This window comes from Macrotis lagotis, chromosome 8 (assembly GCF_037893015.1).
Source record: "Macrotis lagotis isolate mMagLag1 chromosome 8, bilby.v1.9.chrom.fasta, whole genome shotgun sequence".
Classification (NCBI taxonomy): domain Eukaryota; kingdom Metazoa; phylum Chordata; class Mammalia; order Peramelemorphia; family Peramelidae; genus Macrotis; species Macrotis lagotis.
The window spans coordinates 194,704,755-194,728,626 of NC_133665.1; the positions used below are offsets into that span (position 1 = coordinate 194,704,755).

At 49.3% G+C, this 23,872-nt stretch overlaps 2 protein-coding genes across 3 annotated transcripts in view; one reads left to right on the forward strand and one right to left on the reverse strand.

The window, feature by feature from the left end:
• CENPP (centromere protein P) overlaps positions 1-23,872 on the forward strand; it is a 162,064-nt gene that overhangs the window by 112,258 nt on the left and 25,934 nt on the right. The window lies entirely within an intron of this gene.
• Positions 1-23,872, reverse strand: part of ECM2 (extracellular matrix protein 2) — a 32,220-nt gene that overhangs the window by 7,656 nt on the left and 692 nt on the right. The window contains exons 2-7 of one of the 2 annotated variants that reach the window (XM_074199288.1): positions 15,552-15,865; positions 11,881-12,069; positions 10,030-10,572; positions 8,163-8,278; positions 7,185-7,320; positions 2,615-2,772 (exon numbers count right to left, since the gene is read on the reverse strand). In XM_074199288.1, coding sequence (XP_074055389.1) covers positions 2,615-2,772; positions 7,185-7,320; positions 8,163-8,278; positions 10,030-10,572; positions 11,881-12,069; positions 15,552-15,846 — 1,437 coding nt within the window. In that variant the 5' untranslated portion in view covers positions 15,847-15,865. The remainder of the gene's footprint in view (positions 1-2,614; positions 2,773-7,184; positions 7,321-8,162; positions 8,279-10,029; positions 10,573-11,880; positions 12,070-15,551; positions 15,866-23,872) is intronic. The other variant, XM_074199289.1, reaches the window with a different exon arrangement.

Here is a 23,872-nt window from a genome sequence, read left to right on the forward strand (position 1 = left end):
GCTGGCTTCTCTCTGTTATGCACAAAAAGTTTGCCTTATACTTAGCTGGTTCTCCTCTTCTGCCCAGCTAGCTCTTTTCTGTGCCCACCTGGCTCTCTCTCGTGCCCAGCTGACTCTCTTCTTGTGCCTGGCTGGCTTTCTTGTGCCATGCTTCTCTGCCTTCCCCAGCACACATTAATAAGGTTCTTTTCAGATCAAGTTACTATTCACAAATATCAAATGACATGGCTTCCAGTGAGTTGACTTTGTCCCATTCCTGGGCCAATTCTCTGTATTTCTCACCAGCCCATTTTCAGTTTGTAAATAGGAATTGTAATGCAGTAGGAGAGAGTGCTAGAATCCCAGGATCTGAATTCCAATCCCAGCACCACTTCTTAGTCATGGGATCTCTCCACACCTCAATTTACTCATCCACAAAAATGGGGTAAAGGAGTTGAACTAAGACTCTTCTAACACTACATCTGTGTTCCTCTGATCCTACAAGGATTTTAGGAAATTTTCTCTGTGATTTCCTGAAATATAACAGTCATATTCTTTTCTTCCTCAGTTTTCAAACTGGTCACTGATGATTAAGTTTGGTCTCCATGCCCTGGGCCAGATTGAACTTTTTCACTTGCTTCATTTCCCAGATCTTGAGTTCACCATAGAACCCATTGACTTGGGTCCCCTCTTGATCTCAGTTTCCTCCTTTCTGACCACCAGCATGCTGCTCAGTTTGTGCTGCCAGGTTGTGGGTTAAGTTTTGTAGATGTTTGACTTTCATCTCTATCTCCTTCCTGGGTTTTCCAGACATATTTAGTTCTATCTTTACATTATCTCTTTTTCTGATTCAATTCTCAATTTTATTATATGCTGAGAAAAGTCTAGTTTCATTTCTGGCAGTTGTGTTGCTTCTGTCTGTCTTGCTTAATCAGAGTTGTTCTTTATGTAACTGCTTATCCATGGTCATTTCTGTGAGGGAGTTGTTTTTCTAAAACTTTGAAGTTTCTGGAAGTTCTGCTTTAACTCCACAAGTATCTATTATTAACTGCCTAGTATTTGCCAGAACTGCTGGTCCCTGAAGATACAAAACCAAAAGTGAAATTGTTTCTGCCTCCCAAGAGGGAGTGGGGGATGGCCACAGCATGTTCACAGCTGGCAGTATCTGGGGGGCCAGACAGGAAGTCGGCTTGAACTGAACCTCAGAGGGAGCTCAGACTCCCAGGAGGTAGGAGCAAGGAAGAAGAGTATTCCCTGGGCTCAGCCTGGGCAAAGGTCTGGAGGGAAAAGATGAGGAACAGCAGCCAGGTTCAATTGGCTATGTTCTGCGCCAGCATTGATATGGAGCTTCAAGGTTGGCAGAGCACTTTAGATGAGAGAACTGAGGAGAAGGTGAAGTGACTTGACCAGGGTCTCACAGCTGCTAAGTGTCTAAGGCCTGATTTGGGCCTTCCTTGACTCATGTTCCCTGTTATCTCTAGAGAGAGACAGGTGGGCAACAGCCTGAGAGGGACTTTCAGGACCAGGCAAAGGAGTTTGTATTTTATCCTGGAGGCATTAGAAGACCGTGACTGGTACTGGGATGGAGGTCTCTTTGGAGACCACTGTGATCCTCATAGTCATGGTCATGGCACAGCCATAGGAGAGGCTGCTATGGAATGGTCCTTGAGGAGGGCGGGCATGGCCAACCTTCACAGTCCACAGATGTCATACTAGGATATCTTCATGCCCATGACAAGGATACCTCAGCAGTGTCCTTTCCAGGGAGATGCACACTGACAATGAGGTTGACACAGGCATTGCCAGAGCTAGCTCAGTATTTGGGAGGCTCCAAAACAAAGTGTGGGAGAGAAGAGGTCTCAGACTGACCACCAAACTGAAGTCTATAGAGCTGTTGTGTAACTTCATTGCTATAGGCCAACGAAATCTGGACAGTCTACCAGCACCATGTCAGGAACCTAAATTGCTTCCATTTAAATTGTCTTAAGAAGATTCTGAAGATCATCTGGCAGGAGAAGATCCCAGACACTGAGGTCCCCTCTCAGTTAAAGGGCCAAGCATTCCAACATTACTATAGAAAGGGCAACTATGATGGGCTGGACACATTGTTAGAATGCCAGACAGACACTTGCCAAGAAGACTGTTCTGCAGAGAACTCACACAGGGGAAGTGCTCACAGGGGGACCAGAAGAAGCGATACTATGACACTCTGAAGGGCTCACTGAAGAACCTTAGAACTGATTGTCCAGCATGGGAGGACCACCCAGTGTGGTGTGAGGGGGCTGCCCTCTAGGTGGCAGGCAGAATTGAAGCAGCCCAAGGGAAACATGACATCCGTAAGTTTAGAGTACCCACCCCAGGGTGGATTCCCATTGTGCCCAATCTGTGGTAGAGCATCCCGAGCTCACATTGGTCTGATCAACCCTAGTCGAACCCATTGTCATTTGTCTCCAACATAGTGATGTCATTTGGTCTTCTTTCATAACGAAGGACAAGAGTCATTTGTGCCCGTGACTGCCATGTGCCCACATGTGATGGAGCCCTTCAGTTGCCCTGATGGAGAGGTGCCTGGTAGGAGAACCCTAGGAAGCCATCATGTACAATAACCCATGTCTACACATAGAATGGATCTTACCTCGATGGAAGCTGGCAGGCCCTGGGGGATGATCCGGAATTGATTTTTTCCCAGGCGCAAGAAAGATAGACTCTTGAGAGGAGCGAAGGCCAGAGGACTGACGTTGGACTCACTGAGCTGGTTCCCCTCCAGTTCCAAGACAACCAACCGCTGCAATTCTGGGGAACACCACATGAGAGCCGTTAGCAGGGGCAGAGTGCCTTGTCTTCGATGATCATGGCTCCCAGCGGGTGTGGAAGCACAAGAGGCTTCTTTGCCAGTTGGTCTCCCCTGCCCAGCCTCTGGAGATGCTCCCTGCTTTGCCACCCCCAAAGGCTACCAAGAAAGGCCTCCTTTGGAATCACTGGAGTGCCCCAGTGACAGGGAGGCAGAAAGGAAGGGGTCCAGACAGTGGATGGACCTCAGCTCTGCCTGGTTCTGTCTAGACCTGACCAGCAGTCATCTGGCCTTTCTCTAAACTCCTGCCTCCAGTGTCCAAAGAGTGGGATTGGCTCCCTCCTGAGGCCACCAAGTCTATGTTATACCCAAAATGACACATGGACCGGGCTCAGCCTTGGCCCCTTCCCATCCCCTTCCTTAGTTCTGGATGTTCTTCACATTCTTCACCTCATTGAAGTCCTTTGTAAGCTCTACTTGCCCACAGCTGAGCCAACTCTGTAAGAGGGGGGATGGGGGCAGCCTGATTGTTGGAAGCCCTGCTAACATAGCCCCATCTGCACATCCTCTTGGACTTGCTTTCCACTCAGACCCCCAGATCCTCATCAAACAACTGCTGTCTAACCATGCCTTCTCCATCTTGCTCTTGTGAGGCTTCCTTTCTTGTACCCCAGTGTTTATTGTTGTCATTCATTCATTTCAGCTATGTCCTACCCTTTGTGATCCCATTTAGGGTTTTCTTGGCAAGGATACTAGAGGGGTTTGTCATTTCCTTCTCCGGCTCATTTTGCAGATGAGGAAACTGAGGCAAGCAAGGTTAGGTGACTTGCCTAGGGTCACATAACTAGTAAGTGTCTGAGGTCTGAGGCTTCCATTTGAACTCAGGTCTTCATGATTCTGGGACTCATACTTCAAAACTTTATTATCAAAACTGCTGAATTTTGTCATATTCTTAGTCCTCCTGGTGTCAGAGCCTGTCGTTTTCTTGGAGCATGATGTCATCATCCAGTAAGTAAACTGTCCCTCTGCATTGAGGGGCACGGACCACAAATGCCCTTGAATAAGGGCATTCCCTAAGAATAAGACAGTCGGAGTCAGCAGAAGCAGATCCGACACACAGACAGCAACCTTGGTGATGGTCGCCTCTGATGGACGCGGCCCCTCACCCAGGTCAGTGACCAAGGCCAATTCTCAGGATTTGGGATGGGCAATGCCTTCACATCCCCAGAAGAAACTGGAGATTGAGTGCAGAGCAAGATAGACTCTTCCCTTTTTAAACCTGGTTTTATGTTTTTTTCCTTTTTTGCCTAGTTGTTTCCCCCTTCAGTTCTGCTTCTTTGTTCACAACATGACTAATCTGAAAATGTCTTCAACATGATCATACAAGTGCAACCTCTATCCGATTGCTCTTTGTCATTGGAGGGGAAGGGAGGAAAATTGGGAACTAAACAAAAACAAAAAAAAAACAAAAAGAGGGATGCCCTCTCTTGGCTATTCTGTATTCAGCGATTTGTGTGTGATCTCCTCTAGACTGGGAGCTCCTTGAGGGCAGGCAGTTGATAGATGATTGACCAACTCTGGACCAGCCACACCCATGGAGACCTCCAGGAGCTGGACCTCTGAAGGAAGAGTGGCTCAAGGGCATGGCAGAGGAAAGGCCTTGGGGAGTGGGCAGAGCCTGCCAGGCAGGAAGCCAAGAGGAGGAGGGAGACAATTCCAGGGGCGGGGAGGAGCAGCTAGAGGCAGATGTCACTCATTTTCCAGTATGGAGAGAGCTGAAGATTGCAGAGAGGTCTTTGATCCTGGACACACCATAGTTACTCAGTGGCTGAAGGAAAGATGGACTGGACTAGGGAAAGGCTGGAGGCAGGCCCACCCCCACCCCCACTGGTCATGGTAGTAGGCCAGGCAAGAAGTGATGAAGGTCTGCCCTGGACTGGGAGCAGGGTTGAAGGGCAGGAGGGGGCCAGGGAATGGGGGTATGGGGGCTGGACCAAAGGAGAGGGGGGTCCGTGTGTGTGTGAAGGGTGAACTAGTAAGTCTGTTCACAAGGAAGGAGCAAGTGTGGAGGACTCAGGGAAGAGGAGAAGAAGCCAGGCTCAGGGCCACAGAGAAAAGAGTTGCCTTTTGAGAGGTGCCATGCTTGTAGCCATGGGCTGGGGAAAGGATGTAGGTAGGTCAAGGCTGTTGTGTCCAGTTTTTTTGTGATAGGAGACCCATAGTCACCCATGCTGAGTGAGGTTCTGGATAAGGACCTGAGGGCCTCCAGAAAAAAGGTTCTGGAGTCAGTGGAGAAGGTGGGGGAGTTCTGGTAGAGTACAGATAGGTCCAAAGGCTCTTCCTGGATGTGCCAGCTGTTGGGAAGAAAACCACCAGGGCTTCTTTAGGAAGAGCCCTTGTAGAGAGGCCTTGTCTGAGGCCTGGGAAACACAATCCTGACCCTGCACCAGCAGATGAGAAATTCTCCAAGTCTTTCCCCTTGGGCCAGGTTTCAGGGAGAGTCCCCTGCCCTGGCATTGCGTGACCATTGATTGTAAGGTCACAAGAGTTAGCTGGCTCCTGCCCTCTGCTGACCTCCCTCCCTTGCTCCTCCTGAGATTCTCCGGCTCCACATTTGGGTTCTCAGCTCCCCTTTCCACAGATCCTTCCTGTCAGCTGCATCATTTATTCTGGGGGCTTAAAGAAACCATCCACCGTGGCCTCGAACAGCAGCTTTTACCCAGAGAGCTAAAATGTGAAGGCTTCATTTTTACCTGGAATCTTTTTAGTGGCACAAGAAGTGTCCCTGTTCCTGGAATTCTGGAAATGCAGCCTTTCCTTCCCGATGTCAGCTCCAGAGTATACTGCTAGGAGTCCCATGAAGAGTCTGGGCAGGCAGCAAGGGATCCAATGGTTTTAATTGGGAGGACATTTCTCTTCAGAAGCCTGGGCTCCAAGAAGGGTCCCCTCTGAGGAGACAGAGGCACCCAAAGAGGAAGCCTGCCTTGGCCTTCACTCCCTTGCTCTCTGGAGAACCACAAAGGGCAAGCCTCAGAATCATCCTTCTCTGGGTAAAATGTGTGGGAAGTGGCTGTGTCTTCCCTGGGCAGTGCCCATGAGATAAAAGTCAGTTTCTGTTGTATGGATGGTAAGCTCAGAGATCCAAGACACGACCAGGAATCACAAAGGCCACAGCCCCCCCGGAACGGGTCACACTATCTGGGCCCCTTGCATGGGTCAGTTCATCCAAGGCAGTGGGGGTTGCGTTGTGCAAGTCACAATGTCTAGGCCCCTGGCACAGGTCGCATGGTATAGCAGCACCAGGCTCTTATCATTGTTTGCATAGTTCTAGGGTCTAAGGTCAGGGCTCAGGACAGTGGCTCAAAAACAGTAGGTGCTTCACTAATGTCTCTTGGTTGACTTGGAAGTTTGAGGGAGCGGAAGGTCATACCAACTCTAGCCAGTGTACCTACCAACTCCAAACTCTCTCGGCCTTGGACCCTTCCCTCTTCCTCACCTCTGTCCAGCCAGTGACCAAGCACTGAGCCTGACAAGACCTCTTAACTTAACCCTGCCACCTCTGTCACTGCCCCTTGGGCTCAAACTTATCACCTCACTCTTTCCCCCCAGAATCTCCCATAACCCCTTGGTAGCTGCAAGAGAAGGGCCAACTCCTTTCCTATGATTTAAGGCCACCTTTCATCCACACAAGCTTCCCCCTATCAAAGCAGCCTTGTCCATTCCACACTGGGGGATGATCAGCATTCTGGATCCTCAGGCTGGGATCGTCTTTTTGAAAGGTTGGAGCTTGAAGGATGGGTTGAGTTTGCTCAGACAGATTAGAAGAGTTGGGGTGAAGGAGAGCAATCAGGATGAGAGTTCATGGACCAAAGCATGATGGATGTTTGGAGGCAGGGAGCACAGATTGGCAGATGCTGAGGTTCATCTGAGAAGAATTACTGGACAGTGGTTTGGAAGGTGCGGTGCAGGAGGAGAGAGTGGTGGGGTGGGGGGGCTGGTGTTAACAAGTGAGGGCCTTAGCTGCCTCCAGCAGGGGAGGCCAGATCTGAGACCCAGGAAGAGGCTGAGAGATCACCCAAGCAGCAGAGCTCGCTCAGGGAGAGAATGTGGCCAGTCTGGGGACAGTGGCCGTCTGAGCGGGTGTGGCCAGCAGCCTGGGAATGGCAGGGCTGGCTGGCCCCAATGAGAGGTCAGTGCCAGATGTTGCTTTCCTAGTCATCCCTGCTGATTGATTATTGTGAGTTAGAGGCCAAAGAGAAGAGTGTGGCAGAGGAACGATGAACCTGGCCAAGGACATGGCTCAGTCCCATCAGAGAGACAGGAGGACCTGGAGAGGAAGGGTCAGGGAGGCTGGATCTTGCCCAGGGCAGAAGGCCTGAGGTTGAGACACCAGAGGGATCAGCCATCCACGTACCTGCCAGGCTGTCTTCATCAATTGACTGAAGAGCATTGTCACTGATCTTTAGTTCCTGTAGTCGAGAGGGCAGTCCAGGAGGGAAGTGGACCAGTTTGTTGCCATCCAGGTACAGGTGGGTTAACTTCTTCAAGGGCTTAAAAGAGGAAATCACACAATGATTTTCTTTTCCAATCACCACATACTTCTAACATGAACATTAAAGACTTCTTGGAGGTTTGGTTGCAGTCTTTGTATGCAGGGAAGCAATGGAGAGTGAAGTGGCTACAAAGAGAATAAGATATCATGGAGCAGGAGGGAACTGGGGCAGGCAGAGCTAGTTCAGCAACTTGCTCAGGGCCTCCCAGCCACAGGTCAATGCCTGAGGCTGGATCTGAACTCAGGCCTCCCTGCCTCCAGGCTCATGCTCTTTGCTCTCTGGAGCCTCTTCACTGCCAGAGGATGCATTGCCCCTTACTTATAGGAAGCTTATATGCTATTGGGGGAGTGGACACACATACAACCCTGCCCACGTTCCTACATGCATAACACATCCCAGGGTCTTGCATAGGCACCATACCTGTGATTTTGTTGGCATCAGTTAATACCAGGGCTAAGAAAGTTCCTGTCCTAGTGCGGCCAAGGAGGTTGAGGGTCCCTTGCCCCCTGGCACCCAAGACAGGACTTGGGGACAAGACTAGCTATTGAATGTGCCCCACTTTCTCCCCCTCCCCTCCAGGCTGCCTCTACTTTCGTAGGCTTGTCAAATTGTCCAGGCTTAACAGATGTTTCTTCATTCATTGGCCCTGGGTGGAGGCCTGAGGCAGGGAGGCCCAAAGGGAAGGTTGTTGAATTGGTCTGACCAGAGAAAAGGTAGAAGGAATGTTTTAAAGGGCTTGCTGCTCTTTTTTGTGACCTTCCTTCCCATATTGCAATCAGGGCTAACAGAAAGTTAGTTCAGACCAGGTTAGAAGTGTCGGGTTGACATGATGTTCTTACCTTGAATGCTTTGGGACTGATCCCAGAAGAGGTGATTGTGTTTTTGCGGAGGTCCAGCCTTTCCAAATTAGGTATTCCATGGAATGCTTCTTCAGAGATGTAGCTGATGGAATTCCCTAGGAGAGGATTTTAAATGATCTGTCTCCACCTAGGGAGTGGGGTGGACATTGAGAGGTTGGGGGATCTCCTGCCCAACAGGGAGTGTCAGAGCAGTGCTGGGGGTGGGACCACCTTGCACCATGCCCCTCCAAAGAGAGCTACAAGCCATGGTCCTGGAGGCTCAGGGCCAAGAGAAAGAATCTTAACAAAGATCGCTCCTGACTCCAGCTCACACCCCCATAGGGTCCTCCTCTGGAGGATGTCCTCTGGAAACAAAGCCACCAGCATTGGTCCAGGTGCTATCTGTGGCTTCTCTCAGTCACAATCCCCTGACCCCCTTTTCATTGATTGTCAATGAACAGTCCGGACCATGATCCTAGTCTTTAAAGGATACATGGGAGGGTGACTTTTTAGGCTAAGCATTTTTGAAAACCAGATAATCCTTTCAGGATGTAGCCTCCCTCTGTTTATCTTTTTTTGGAAAGCTGAAGTTTTTCATCATGTGTTTCCTGCCCTCAAGGAGGGGAGATCCAAAAGGGAAGCTACTTTTCTCAGTTTCTTCTACCATTGCCTTACCCAGTGACAACGGTCTTCTGGCCCCCAGTCTCCCAACTGCCCTCCATTCCTGGAATGCTCTCCCTCCTCATCTCCCTCCTTCAAGCTCTACTACTTCCCAACTTCTGTAGGAAACCTTTACCAAGGCTAAGAATTGGATGTCTAAGGATATCCAACTGGGAATGACTCAACAAACCATGCTATAAGATTGGGATAGAAAATTTTTGTGCTATAGGAAATGATGAGCAGGAGGATTTCAGAAAAACTTAGGAAGACTGACATGAACCGATGGGTGGTGAAGGGAGCAGAACTGGGTGAGCACTGCTCACAGTGACCACAGCATTGTAGGAATGACCAGCTCTTCTAACAGTCTAAGAGTCCAAGGTGATCCCAAAGGACTCAAGATGGAGCCTACCAATCTGCCTCAGAGAAAGAACTTGGAACACAGATCGAATCACACTATTGTTCACATTCTTCCTCATTTTTTTCTTATTCAAGTCTTCTTGTCCAAAATGACTAATATGGAAATGATCTACCTAATCACATGTGTACAACCTAGGTCTGATTACTTTGCCCTCTCAGGGAGGAGGAAGGGGAGGTATTGAATTTGGATGTTAAATAAAAATGTTAAAAAATTAGAAGGGAAGAAAAAAAAAAGAAGCCTTTACCAAACCTCCTTGATGCTCATGCCTTCCTCAGACTGCCCCAGTTTACTCCTGGCTCTGCTCTTTGAATTTGATTGTTTGTGTGTTATTTATCCCTCTAGACTCTAAGCTCTCTGAAGGCTGTTTTTTGCCCAGCACTTAGGACAGTGGTGGAGTGGAGATGCTGTACTTGGGCACAGACATGGACCCTCTCTACTGGCACCTCCGTGGCCATCATCCCACACATTTCCATTTTGGACCTCTGGGGCATTTTGTTGTTATGATTCCAGCTAGGGGAAATTGAATTGGAGTAGCGTTTGTTTTTTTTTTTCTCTCTAAAACTTTAGAAATATACATGGTTGAGGATTTGCATGTCTTTTTTAGAAAATTAGCTATATAGCATATAGATAGCTTAAAGAAGCTTAACCAGGGTCTCTTCATATTTTCTTCATAAAATTATTTTAATCTATTTCTTAGATCGGAATTATATCATGATAAAATAGCACTGCAATAATAATGCTATCTTTACTTTCATAAGACTAAACAGAATGGCGACAAACATCCCTTACCAATCAGCTCCAAGCTCGTTAGCTCTGGGTCCGTAATGTTGGGGATTTGGGTAAGTTTGGCATTGATGCAGCTAATTTTGTCATCTGAGATGGAGCACGCACTTGGCAAAGGAGGGCCCCAGACATTGGGACAGGGCAGTGGGAAGCAGTCATCTTCCTCCTCCTCCTCCTCCTCCTCCTCCTCCTCCTCCTCTTCACTTTCTTGGCTCAGGCCTCCTTCCAGTTTCTGTTGGATGGTTCTTCTCTCTGTGATCCAACAATCCTCTGTTTCATAAGATTGCCTTCTGTCGTGTTCTGGCATCCCCTCCTCAGAGTGAGGCGTCTGGGGGCCTCTTCCCTCCTTGGTTTTCTTCCTTTGTCCCTTCTCTCCATCTTTTTCTGCAGAGTCTTCTTCCTCAGACTCCTGCTCCTTCCCACTCAGTAGTTGATGCATTCCTGCTGGTGTCTGTGGCGATGCCTTTGGCTGGGGATCTGGAGGTTTGCTTTGGTCTAGAGAATCACCAGAAAATTCCATGCTGTCACCTACAGGAAATCTATTAAATACTGAATCAGAGATTGGTTAGGTGAGTGCAGGTAGAAAACATCAGGAAGAGGAAGAAAAAAGAGAAAGGAGAGAGAGCATAAGTAACTAGTATTCCCTCCAAGCATCACCAGGCCAAGCAAAGACCCACTAATGATTTGCTGTCTCTGATAGAAGCAGTTCTATAAGGTTTGGGGGGATTTGACCCAACACCCTTGCCACTGCTGACTGAAGAGGGAAGAATGCTCCTCCATGCACCATGGCAGGCAAGGGCATTGGAAAGATGGCATGAGATGGTGAGATGAGGCTCTCCTCCCCAGGTGTGGGGGCCACCTAGAGCTGGAAGGAATCTCAGGGATCCAGGAGCCTGGCACCAGTGGCCCTCTCCCCCCCCCCCCCGCCCCACAATTCTCTCCTCTTTCCAATCCACTATCAGTCACTAACTGGCTATTCCCAGAGAACACATCTGACCTTGGCATTCCCTCCCCTGCTCAGTCACTTCTGGGGGCTCCCTGGACAGAGCCCCTTCTCTAGCTGCTTCCAATGCAAAAGGGAAAGAGAAGGAAGAGCCCTCATCAGCAGGAGGAGCTGGGTCTCCCACAAAACAAAGCCCCCAATCCACCCATCCTTCAGCCTTCTCTGTGTCTGTAAAGGACCTGGCCCCTCCACCCCCTACCCTCCCACCCAGAATGGGACCTTATTTTGTAGGTACTTTTTGTACCATAGAGGGGAAGCCCCTTAAGGGGCATGACTGTCTCCCTAGGGACTCTGCCTCCCCCAGACCTAGGGCCTGGCTCAAAGTACGCACTTAATGAAATACTGGTCAACTGCTCTGCTCTCCAGGCTTTGCTGACCCGAGCTTTGGGAGTCAAAGACGAGGGCAGGCTCCCCCCTTCTCTGTGGTGGAGTCTCCTCCCTTCATCCCCCACAACCAGACTCTATCCCACACCTTAATCCAGCACCATCATCCCATGCTCACCGGCCAGGCGGCCCCACATAGTGGATTTCTCAGTAATGTTATCTAGACCAATTTCAGAGAATTTTAGAAATAGAATTAATGCTGTGACCCATGTTGTATTACTTCCATATGGAATGTAAGTTCCTGGCCCAAGTTTAGTCAGCCACAAATCACTAGAAATTCAAAGCCAAGATCTGTCATTCCTATTTCCTAATTGTAAATTTTTCCATATATTTTTGTGGATATCTGTGTACTGGGCCAGTGTTTAGTCACCAATTATTTATGATGATTTAATTTAAAATTGAAGCACTTGGGAAGAAATAAATTGTTCTGGTTCGGTTTCCGGGAGACCCTCTGGGTCTTGTTTCTGTACCAGCATCCAAGCAGACAGGACAGCATTCCCCTTGGGGTGTGAAGGTCTGTGGGCACTGCCGAGGTGGACACGTGACCTCATCACAGACCACTCTCCCGTTGGAGCAGAGACAGGTGACGCAGGGCTCAGGAGACCAAACGGCTGCATTGTACATTGTGATCCCACCGATGATGCATCGACCCTTCTTCCCTGCAGGAAATGGAGAAGGGCGGGACGTCACATTGCACCTCATTACAGCAACAGAAAAGAGGAGAGTGAGCCAGGGAGGCCCCCAAGCCCTGGCTTGTTGGGGGGGAGCCTTCCCCCCACTGCACCTCTGGGCTCATGAGTGCAGAGGATGAGGCAAAAGGAGCCTGTCCTCAGGGAACACTGCTGATGAGCTCACCATGGGCAGGCAGAGCCATGCTCCAGCCAGGAGCACCATGGGGCGACTGCTTAGAAAAGTACCCTTCTTCTCCAGGATGGGAGACCCAGTCCAAGGTATTTCTGTATTGAAATACTGTCAGTGAACTCAAGCAAAAAAACATTTGGGTGAGTTTTTGGAACTTTTCAGCAATATAATTAGATAGAGATATCATTAAGAAGCTAACTGTCCGGCTCCCTTTCTGAGCTGATGACACATTGGCCCACTGTGCATCCTCCTTGATATCCCATCTCCCATTTCGGGACTTTGGCCAAAGGGCTGGCATGTCCGCCCTCCTCATCACCCCATCTTGAGAAGATCTCTCACATGCTTCCTCTCTCCACTTTCCTGCTGAGTGAGCCCCCCCCCAACATCACTGCCATATCCTACCTCTCCAAACCTTGGGGTCTGTTGCCCAGACCCTCCCATCCCTCTCCCCTTTCTGGCTGCTGCTCGGCCCTCTGCTTAGCTCAGCTCAGATCCTTCCTCTTCTCCAGGAGCCCTGTCCTGGCCCCTGACTGCTCTTGCTCTCCTCTGCCTGGCACATTCTGCTGCTGCCCTCCTCTGCCCTGGCAACTTCAGCTCCTGGGGTCATCTCCTTGGGCTGCCAGGGCCAGCACAGCCCTGACGCCTCTTGATCTCTAAGAACGCCCCCACCCTGCTGCCTTTTCCAGGTCTTGGGATCCCCATGGGGACATGCTTTACTCCCCCTCCTTTACCTATTCTCGTTTGACGCAGGTCAGGCATTAGTCTCATCACGCCACATTATGGGATGTTCCTGCTCCTCCTGACCCAGGCTCTGCTTGGATCTTTAGTGTATCCTAATGCTGAGGGTCACTGGAGGGATGGGTGGATGAATGGATGGGTGGACAGATGGACAGATGGATGATGGCGCATGGTCAAGATTTACCCAATGCCATATGTTGGGGCTGCACACAGAAAGACAATGGAATTCCTGCATCATGAGAGTTCACCCTTGGGGAGAGTTTGGCCATAGGATGGATGGGAAGACACAGAGGTCTTCAGGGAAGAGAGCCATGCCAGTGGCTGCCTACTAGTGTGGGTATTCATCCCAACCTCCTTGTTCCAACTCTTCATTTTCTGGCTCTTCCTGTCTTTCCACCTTTTTCTCCACACTCTCCACAGTCGAGCCCCACTGATTTATTGGGTGTCCCTCACTCCTGATGCCCCATCTCCATGCCTTTGCCTGGGTGGTTACCAATACCTTGAATGCCCTCCCTCCTAGAATCTGCCTTTCATCCTCCCCAAACCTGCTTCCATCTATCCTCTTTGGGTCAGGCAGGCATGGACAAAAGCTCGAAGCTGAGCTTCCCCAAAGTGCTCTGAGATGGGGATCATTGTGGTTCAGGCAGGTCTTAGAGAGAAGGAGCATGGGTATGGAGGGGAGGCTGAGAACAGGACATGTCAGGCATGAGAAATGGCCAAGTGAAGGCCAAGGAGCCCACCAACCCTGGGGAGCTGGAGAGGGACTCAGAGGACTGTCAGTGGATGGGGGTGCAAGGGATGGCCCTGAGCAGGTGCCAGGCTTCCATCCTGAGTTCCAGTGAGAAGCGAGTGTTGTGGTTTGATCTTCTTTATGTCAAAATGTTCCAGAATGAAAAAAAAAGAAACAGCAGGTAATTTGTCATGAGTGCACATTGCTAGCCGGGTGAGGGACGACGCCTGGATGACTGGGACCATTTAGAGCTTTCCCTCTTTCCATCCGGACCCTCTGGTTGCTAATGGATTGTTATTTGTTTGGGCTGTTGGACAGAAGGGGAAATCTCCAATGGAAAGGGCAGACGTTCTTTGCATCTGCCTAACCAGAGATCCTCTTGCCAGAACCCACCAGCACTCAGCTCAGTAGATGGTTCTTCCATGGCTTTGGTGTGCTACACCCTGCGAGGCAGAGACAGACTGAGGAGGTCCTGCCCTCAGAGACCTTCCACCTGCCTGAGCTGCTGGCCCTGGGCTGGGTGTGCTGCCGAGGCAAGACCAGAGACAAGCCCCTCACCCCTTGCAGTGGAGGAAATCAGGGAGAGTTTTATGTTGACAGTTGTACTGCCCCAAGTTTGAAAGGAAACAAGGAAATTCTAAGATATAGGATTGGAGGGAGAGGGCCACAGAAAAGCCCCAGAAACCAGAGTTGGAACATGGTGGCTGGGGAGCTACAGTGAGGTCTGGCAGAATGAGCCAAGGGCAGTCATTGATAACAAGTTGGGACAGGAGAGGGGATCAGGCTGTGTAGAGCACTCCAGGCCAACCATGGAGTTTGATTCCCAGGGTCATTGGATGGTGCTGCCAGAGCAGACAGTGTCATGGTCAAATAGGGACATAGCAATTGCTTGGGAGATGACCAAGACAGAGGAGAGAGAAGTGAGTAGACTCCCCTGGTGAGAGTGAGAAATCAAGGAGAGGGGTCAGTGGCCACCTTCAGCAGATGGATCTGGGAGCAGGTTCAAGGCTCTGTTCTGAGCCAGGATTGGAACTTGAAGCTTCCCTTAATGTCATCCCATGCAGCCTTTCCCGAGACCACCAAGAAAGTGAAATCAGTGCTTTTACCTTCACTTTGGGCAAAGGGTCTGTAGAATGACTAGAAAGGACTTCCCTCCGTTAAAATGACAGGTTGTTTTGTTAAAGGGCTGAAACCAAAGCATCCTCATGCTAGGATAGCTGAACCCCATCACTGTAATAAGAGGAAGCTGAGACCCAGAGGGACTGGCCCTGCCCAGGTTCAGGCGGCCTAGGACTCCTACAGCCAATGTGCTCATTGTCCATGGCCATTTAGGATGACATAGTCAGACTTGAAAATAAGTTGGGGAATGGTCCAGATGTGAGATATATCTTCATTCAAGTCATTTGTACTTCCGCCTCTTGCCACCTTCCCACCCTGGCACAACCAGCATGTGAAATCTGTGAGATTTTCTTATTCATTGAATTTTTGATAGACTCTAAAAGCAAACTCTCTGGGATCCAAAAATGGCCAGAAGAGAAAGAGAGAGAAAAATAAAGTGGGAGACAGGAAAGTAAAATAGGTGGGCATGGGAGAGTCAGATAGAAATGGGTAAAGGGGCCCAGGACAGAGAAGACTGGAGAAGAGAGAGAAACCCGAACACTTCCCATGCAGACCTGCTGCTAGTGTGATTTTAAATTAATCTTTACTTTACCATTATCAACAGAGACAAACAGAATAATCAGAACATCTGACTTCAAAAAGACTCCTTTGACTTCTTTGCAACTACAGTTGTCAAAGAGGTCCTTTTCTTACCGGGCAGGACACTGTAGCTTGACTCTTCTCCCGGAGAGCTCACCAGTGGGACAACCACGTAGCCAGTGCTGTCATCGATGTCCTCAAGAAGAAGCCTTGGGTTTGGAGCGGCCAGAGCAGTCCTCGTTGGCTCAGCTTGCCGATGTGATCTGGCGTGGAGGGGGGGGCTCTTGCTCGGGCCTCGGGATCCCACCTTCAGTTTTAGCCTTCTGACGGTTCCAGATGTCACCTTCTGAACCAGGTCAGCACATAGACCAATGATCAGAAAACAGGAGAGCCCCCTGGCCAACTTCATGCTTTGTTTTCACCTGTTTCTGGAGAGGAGGAAAAACCAGTGTAGAGTTTAGTCTCCCTTTCAGGCTATTGCTCTTCTAGCAGGGGCCTACTTCAAAGAGAATACAAAGGTTGGCAAAAACCAGTGATCTTTGTTCAAAACAGATCATCTCCAGAACCTGAAACATGAGGATGGGGGGCACTGCCCATTTCGTCACCCTTTCATATCTTTAAAGGAGGAATGATGAACCCCCAACTTCTCAGGGGTAAGATGGCACTTCCAAGTCCAGTGACCAGAGACGTACAGACAAGCTTTGTGGCTAAGAAGTCGCTCCAGGTTCAGCCAGGAGAAAAAATAGAACTGTCTGGACTCAGAGAGCAGGTCTCTAGAAGGAGTCTATAAGTGTGTCCGAGGCACTACCAGAGGCTGTAGCTGTATGCAAGGCACCAGCAGAAGCTTTACTTGTATATGTGACACTGCCAGGGACTGTAGATGTGTGTGAGGCACCTCCAGGGGCTATAGGTGTGCGCAAGGCACCGCCAGAGGCTGTAGGTGTGTACGAGGCATCACCAGACACTGTGTGTGGACAGGGCACCTCTAGAGGCTGTACATATGGCATTACCAGAAGCACATCTGGAGAAGTGTGTCACCCCCACATGTTTCCAGAAAAACTGATGTTGGATCCTTCTCCTGTGTCCATTCTTGGGGTAGCCCAGGATGGAGTAGCAGTGGATAGAATGGGCAGAGCTGTGGACGGGAATTCTCCTTTGACCCTTGCTAGCTGTGTGGCCCAGGACAAATCCCTTACCCTCTCTGAATTCCCATTCCCCATAGTGGGCAGCCGGCGCCATCAGTAGTATTGCCCACCTTAGTGAGTAAGTGAGTCTGAGTGGGCAGTCTCCAGCTGCCTCAGCTTGTGTTCTCCCATGCTCCCCACACGCCACCCCTGTGGGGTCACGACTTTCTCTGCTGGCCGTCGCTCCCAGCCTCACTGTCCTCCAGGGTTTTCCAACCTCGTTTCCCTTATGGAACACTGTGGCGCCCTGTTTATCTGCCTCTCTGCCCTGCCCCCGCCAGTCCTTCCCTTTTAGAAGCTGACAAGTCAAGCATGTCAAGGGACAGGAGACCCAGGGTTTTACTGTGGGATAGCAGCTTGTCGAGGTACACAGGGGCCACACACTAGAGGAGTGTGACAGGTCCTTCCCTGGGATGCTGATATCAGAGGAAGAGCGTGGGGGCCTAGCTCTTTATCTGCGAGCCTGCTGAAGAAGCCTCCCTGGGGTCAGCCCCAGAAGACCTAGGCATCGGTGCCCCAGTGAGCTATTCTAAGAACCCCACCTCTTTATTTCTGCTATCCTTTCTGCCAGGTTAAACTCCTATGTACTCATGGCTATGGCACCCATGTGACTTCAACAGTAGCCACGTGTCCTGCAGAAGCTGTCTCTGTCCATAGGCTGTCCCAAGCTACCAAGCTCTCCTCTGCCACACCGCCGCGCTTCAGGACTGGGGAGGGCCCTCATGAGGCAGGGAGGGAATAGAACATATTTTGGGCCTTGGTAAGCAAAAGGGTCACTGCCAGGAAGTCCATTAATTAGCCAGGAGCCGCAGGGACAGAGAGCCAAGCCTTGAATCCAAGCAAACAATCCCATCAGGACAGAACAGCTTCATGGTAGGAATCCAGACAAGTAGGAGAGCTCAGAAAGTCCCGATCACCAGAGTAGCCAGGCTCAAGTATGGAGTGGAGCAGAGCCAGAAGCCGCCAAAGAGCTTGAAGCTGGGCTTCCAAGGGGCCAAGCCAGGCCAGATGAGACTCAGACCCTGGCTTGAGTCTGTTGTCCAGAAAACCACAGCAGAGGAGATGGCTGTGTGCCTCTGCTCCTGGCCCTAGTTTCCCACTTCTCTTGGCCCAGGCACTTGGGGGGGGGGGCACACAGGAGTTGGCAGGGCTTCTGCTCCCATGAAAGAGCCCTCAGAGGGTCTGAGTTCATAGCTCCTCCTGTGTCTTTTCTGCATCACCTTGGACAAGTCATTTCCTCCTCTGTGAAATGAGGGGTCACACCAGGTGATCTCCAAGGTCTCTCCAATTTGAAATTTCCAATGCTCTAGCAAGTGAAAAATAGCAAAAAGAAAATGTCCTTGACTCAAGGAGGCTAGACTCTTGCCTCTCAGGTCCCCCAACTATCAGCTCGTGACCCTGAATCTTCTCACTACACTGACTGGGAGAGGACATGTTCTGCTTCAGGGGATCTCTACACTGCCAGTGTCCTGTGGTAGAGAGCATTGGCTACCCATGCTAGCCCAACTCCTCCATTAAGGGAGCACTATGCTAAAAACTGGCAGTTTTTCTCATTTTCTTCCCCTCTCCTAAGGACCCTCAGGCAGTACCCAGGCTGCCCACCTTGGGTCCTTCTCCATTGCCCAAGAAACCTTTGACTGCAGCTCCGTGTGCCCACCTCCACCTGACACATGTACCCCAATCCTTGGAGCCTGAGGATAGTATACCATGACTCACAAGCAGAAAGTTATTTTAAAATCCAAATAGGAATGATCTTTGAAAAGGAAGAAAAAAGAAAATTATATTAGTCTGAGGATTATTGAGAAGTCTTTCCACTGGAGGAGTGCATCCCAGGCAGTCTGCTAGCCATCATCATCATCCTGGGAGCATCTATGAAGACTAGGCGTGATTGGCCTTTGTGATCCCGCTGATCTTCACATCAATCCTGGAAGGAAGGGGCTGCTGTCCCCATTTTGCCAATGAAAAACTGAGGCTAAGAGGGCTTACAGAACTATTACATGTCTGATGCAGAGTTCGAATTCAGGTCTTCTTGACTCCAACAACAAACAGAAATTCAGACTCTCACCCCCCCCCCAATACCAGCATGTCTGAATTTTCCTCCTGAGAGCAGAAAGCTCAGCTCATTGGACAGCCAGAGTCCCCAGACCTATCCAAGGGGAAATTGCTTCAAGTGTCTGGTGGTGCAAGGTAGAAAGAGGGGCCCAATGGGGCACCAACTTCTGTCCAAAGGATGTTCTCTCTCTGGGGGCATCTCCCTGAAGAAAGCCAGGAACCCAGCTGTGTCCTTTGTGAAAGGTAGAAGCCAGCAGATCTCTTTCCCCCAAAGCTCAGAAAGCACAGAGTGTTGAGGAACTCCTGAGAAGATCCTTAGGAAAGGACCAGCTTGAACCCCAAATGGCATTTCAATACCAATGAGCCAGGAGTGGGGAGCTTTTTGACAAGATAAGCCGATGTAAAGAAAAATTTTTGTGTCGAGTTGGTAAATCATTAAAACCACTTTAAGTTTGTACAAAATACATGAATTCTAGGCCAGCTAGGCAGCCCAATGGAAAGCTTGAGTTCAAATGCAGCCTCTTTGTCTCAGTTTCCTCATCTTTAAAGGAATTGGAGGAGCTACTCCATCTCTTTCCCAAGAAAACTCCAAATGAGGCCATGCAGAGTTAGCACTGTATTACTCAAGTACATTCAGTTATTTTTTTGGTCTCTTCTAGTTTTAGGAATTCTATTTCTTGGGGAGGACATGCCATATATCACATTGGCTGTTCTGTTCTTCCAGCTCTTTCCTCCAGAGCTTTGACTCCCCTCATTATTTCTTGCTCCCTTTCCTCTGGAGGTCCGTGAGTTGTGCTTTAAACCTCTTAAGGTTGCTATGGAGTTAGGTTGGCAATAACATCATACTGATCAGTATTTTCTTTGCCTTACTTATCTCTCTGGCTTTAGTTCCTGAATTGGAGATTCATGCCAGCAGCGGGAGGTGCCTCCCACCATTGAATTCTGGACCAGGATGGTCAAATATTTTGGTCCTTGTACTGTGAAGTTCTAAATCCTGGATCATCAGGGTCTTTTTTGGCCTTTCAGGGCACTTTAGGAACTCTCTCATTTTGGGACTCAGCAGTACAAGAATAATCTGCACTGAAGAGTTACTGCCCATTGCCAATCCCCTGGGACTTCCAATGTCTCTTCCCTATGAATGTTCTCTAATCATCTCGGGTGGTTACTAAAGGAGAGATCTCTGCTCTTCCCATCTTTGGCAAGCAAGCCAACCTCACAAACACAACAAGGCTTCCAGAGGGAGAGACAGGAGACAGTAGGTGTCAGGCAAGGTAGACCACCCCCCCACACTCTGCATTGACCACAAGCTCCCACCAGACCCTGATAAAGATAGCCCAGGACCCTTAACCTAAGAGCCTTATATATAAATATAATATGTGTCCTCAAGCCACCAGATCTGCTTCTTGCCCAGCCCCTACAGCCATCATGGAGAGAAGAAATCATTGTGGGGAAACCATGAGCCATTTATTGGCAGGTAGATGGACCTACTTCCTGAGAATGAAAGTACCCCTGCCCACTTGTCCTGCTAGAGCCTGGGCTAGAGCCCAGCCCTCACAGTCATAATCAGAGCAAGCCAATTCCATGAAGGAGTAAGCCATCCATACCAACTGCCAACCAGAGATCACCCCCAAGATGTGCAGACTTGCCTGGATAAAGTATCCAGGCTCCCTAAGAAAGAGCCTGGGCCAGGCAAGTGAGGTCAAAACCACCCCTGGACCCCCAGCTGCCCCCAGACCCAGTGAAGACAGATTGAGCCCAAGAGCCTTGGGAAGAACCAGACTTCCAACCCAGTGTCCTTGGTCATGGTTCAGGGAAGTGGCCTCTGGTAGACGTAGCCTAAACCTAGCTCCTGCTGGGGCTGCAGTCATAACCTCCCAGTGGCAGCCAGGAAAAGGGAGACCTGGTAACCAGGGTCTCGGGCCCACTCTAGTGGCTCTGCTACTGCCCCCAAGGACCCTAGGAACTTCCCTGGGTATTGTCACTCCCTTGGGGAGGGGTTCCCTCGAGGGCAGGGCCAGCTCACTTTAGCATTTGTAAGAACTTAAATAATTTAATCATTCTTTTCTTCCTTCATTCTGGACATGAGTCTTACAGTCTTTGGATATCTTATCTATGATTGTGCTGCTACTTGCTTTTCTGGAAGACTCCTGTCTCCTCTTGCCCCTGGCTCTCTCACTTTGGGTGACTTGGGGCAAATTTGAGAGAAGAAATGGCAATAGTTTTTTATTAGATGTCTTGATGGTTATTCTGTTGAGTGGGAATTGTGAGTTTTACCAGTCAGGATGTTGGGGAGTATCTCCCCACCTTCTGCTCATGCCACCATTTTGTCCAGAAGCCTTCTTTCTTTGACTTCTAGAGCTCTTCCCAAGCTTTCCCGACTCATGGGACATTCCTCCCTGACCCACGTGCTGCAGTCTAGCCAACCTAGCCTCTCAGGTCAGTAATTCAAGGCTTCATCCTCTTACTCTGGTCATCCTCCATGCTTTCTAGGGTGGAATACTTTCCATCCTGACCTCTGCCTCAGTCCCTCTTCCTTAGGGACACAAGTCAAGCACCATTTTGAGCATGAATCCTTTTCTGATCCCAACCAAGGACTCATGCCCTCCCTCCCAAAGCACTGTTGGCATAACCAGTTTTTCAAGCTATTTGTTTTCATTCACTCTCTATTTAGATATATCAAGGCAGTTGGGGGTGCAGAGCACTGGTTTTGGAGTCAGAAGGGCAGAAATTCGAATCTAACCTTAGACACTTGCTACTTACTAGTATGTGACCTTGGGCAAGTCACTTTACCCTGATTGCCTCGCATCCAGGGCCATCTCCAGTCATCCTGATTTCATTTCTGGTCACTGGACCCAGATGACTCCGGAGGAGAAAGTGAAGCTAGGGACTTAGCCCAACCCCACCTCACTCCAATCCAACTCAGGCGCTTGTCATGACATCACCTCCCTGATGTTATAGTCTTCTTTGGAAATGGGAGACCAACATAATATGCATATACTCAGTGTTTCCCAAGCTAGACTGTGAACTCCTTGTTTTGTTCTTGTATCTTTAGAGTAGTAAATACTGTTGGTTGAATGATTAAGGATCCTTGGGGACAGGCTGACATGCTTGCTGTAGAGGCCACCTTCTGGTGGCCAGGTTGAGGTGTGACTCGGTTGTGATCCATACCTTAGAGGTACTCATCCATTAGATCACAGGTAATAATGATAATGATTGGTGTCTTTTTGTAGTGTTCGGTAGCTTGTAAAGCAGAATTTCCGCATTGTCTCATTGGAATCACTGAGATTTGATCACATCCTCGTCCCTTGAGTCCCTTGGTCACCCCTGATTCACTCCCACCATCCATTGACTTCCTTCCTGTTAATGTGCTGCAGAACGAAACTGGAGAAAACCATGACCACTCAGGTCCACTATGAATTTATGTTCTAGAACCTCAACTGGAGCCCTTTCACCCCTTCCTAATTCACTTGCTATCTCCCTTACAAGAGCAGATTTTCCCAGACCTTTTCACACCTCCTCAAACCTCCATGGCTCCCTTTTCTACCAGCTCAGGCAATAAGCTTGCCTTCTACCTCACTGAAAACCTTGAGGCCACTCTCCAAGAGCTCCCTTTTCTCCCTCCTCATCTCCCATGCACCAGGTGTTTCCCACCTGTCTCATATGAAAAGGGGACAAACCTCTGCATCTTCCTCATCCCATTCTATCCTGTCTTCTCCAACAGATTTCCATCTGCCTCCCTGCCTCCTGGATCCTTCCCCACTATCTACAAATATGCCATATCTCTCTCATAATTTAATCTACTCCTCCCAGCTGTCATCATGTCTTCCCTCTCTTTTCTGCTTAACTGGTTGGACAAAGTCATCCTTTCTTCTCGTGGTCTTCTCTCTCTGCCCTCTGACTTCTGACCCCATTATCTACCTGAATAGTCTCACCCCAGAGACCTTTGCTCAATCCTCACCTTTCTTGTGCTCCCCCTCACCTTGGCCACTGTTGATCACCCTCTTCTCTTCTGACTTCCTCCAGGCTTCTCCTGGTTGTCTGATAGCTCCTTTCTAGTCTCCTGTGCTGGCTCTGTCCTGGGTCCCCTTCTCTTCTCCCTCCATTTCCTTTGGTGATTCCAACAAGTCATCTGGTCTCTATGCAGATGATTCTAAAATCTATTGATCCAGACCCACTCTTTCTCCTAGCCTCTAGGTTTTTTATTTCCAAGGGCCTGCTAGACATTTCAAACTAGACAGCCTAGACTCAGTGTATCAGAACCCAAAATATTCCTCCCTTTCCAGGTGACACAACTTTTCCTAACTTCCCTCTTACTGTCAAAGGCACCACCACCATCTTGGTCATTTGGCTCACCAAGGTGTCATCCTCAATTCATTCCCCCTGCCATGTTGGCGTTCTCCCTTCTCTCTGATGCTGCCAACTCCCAAGTAGAGGTCCTTGTCACCTCCATCACCGCAGTCACTTTTGGTGACCTTCCTCAGTTGCAGGTCACATCATGTCTTCCTTCTGAGTGATCCATTCCAGCGACTCTCTTCTGACCCAGATTAAACATGAAATCCTCTGTTGGACATGCAGAGCCCTTCCTACCTACTCTGATTTCTTTTCCCTTCTTCTTGACCATGTCCTCTTCAGCTGAGTGACCCTGACCTCAGGGCTGTTCCTCATTTCAAACATTCACTGCCTGGAATTCTCTCCCTCCTCATCCCTGCTTTCTGGCTTCCTTCAAGTTCCCACTAAATTGTCCAACTTCCTTAATCCCAGAGCTTTCCCTCTGAGGTCATCTCCAGTTACTTCATCCAGTCTGACCCTCCCTTGTCTGTAGCTGTCTCGTGCCATCTGCCCCATGAGACCATGGACCCCCTGAGAGCAGGCACTGCCTTCTGCCATTTTTTGTATTCCCAGTGCTTGGCACAGTGCCTGGTGCTTGCCACGTGTTGGCTTTTTGACTTTCCCCACTTCGTTCTTGAGTTTTGTTCCATATTGGAATTGTCTTCTGAGATTTTCTCACCTAGTGGTAGGTATTTGAGGATCCATGGTTAGTTCCTCATTAGAACAATGCATCTTCCTCTCTACTCTTTTTAATTAATTCTTTGTAATAATCAGTGAGTTTGTAACCATTTTTGTTTTTATATTATGTCCATTAAAATCTTCTGTTCTATTAAAAACATGTTAATTTCTCATCATGCCCTAATTCCTAGT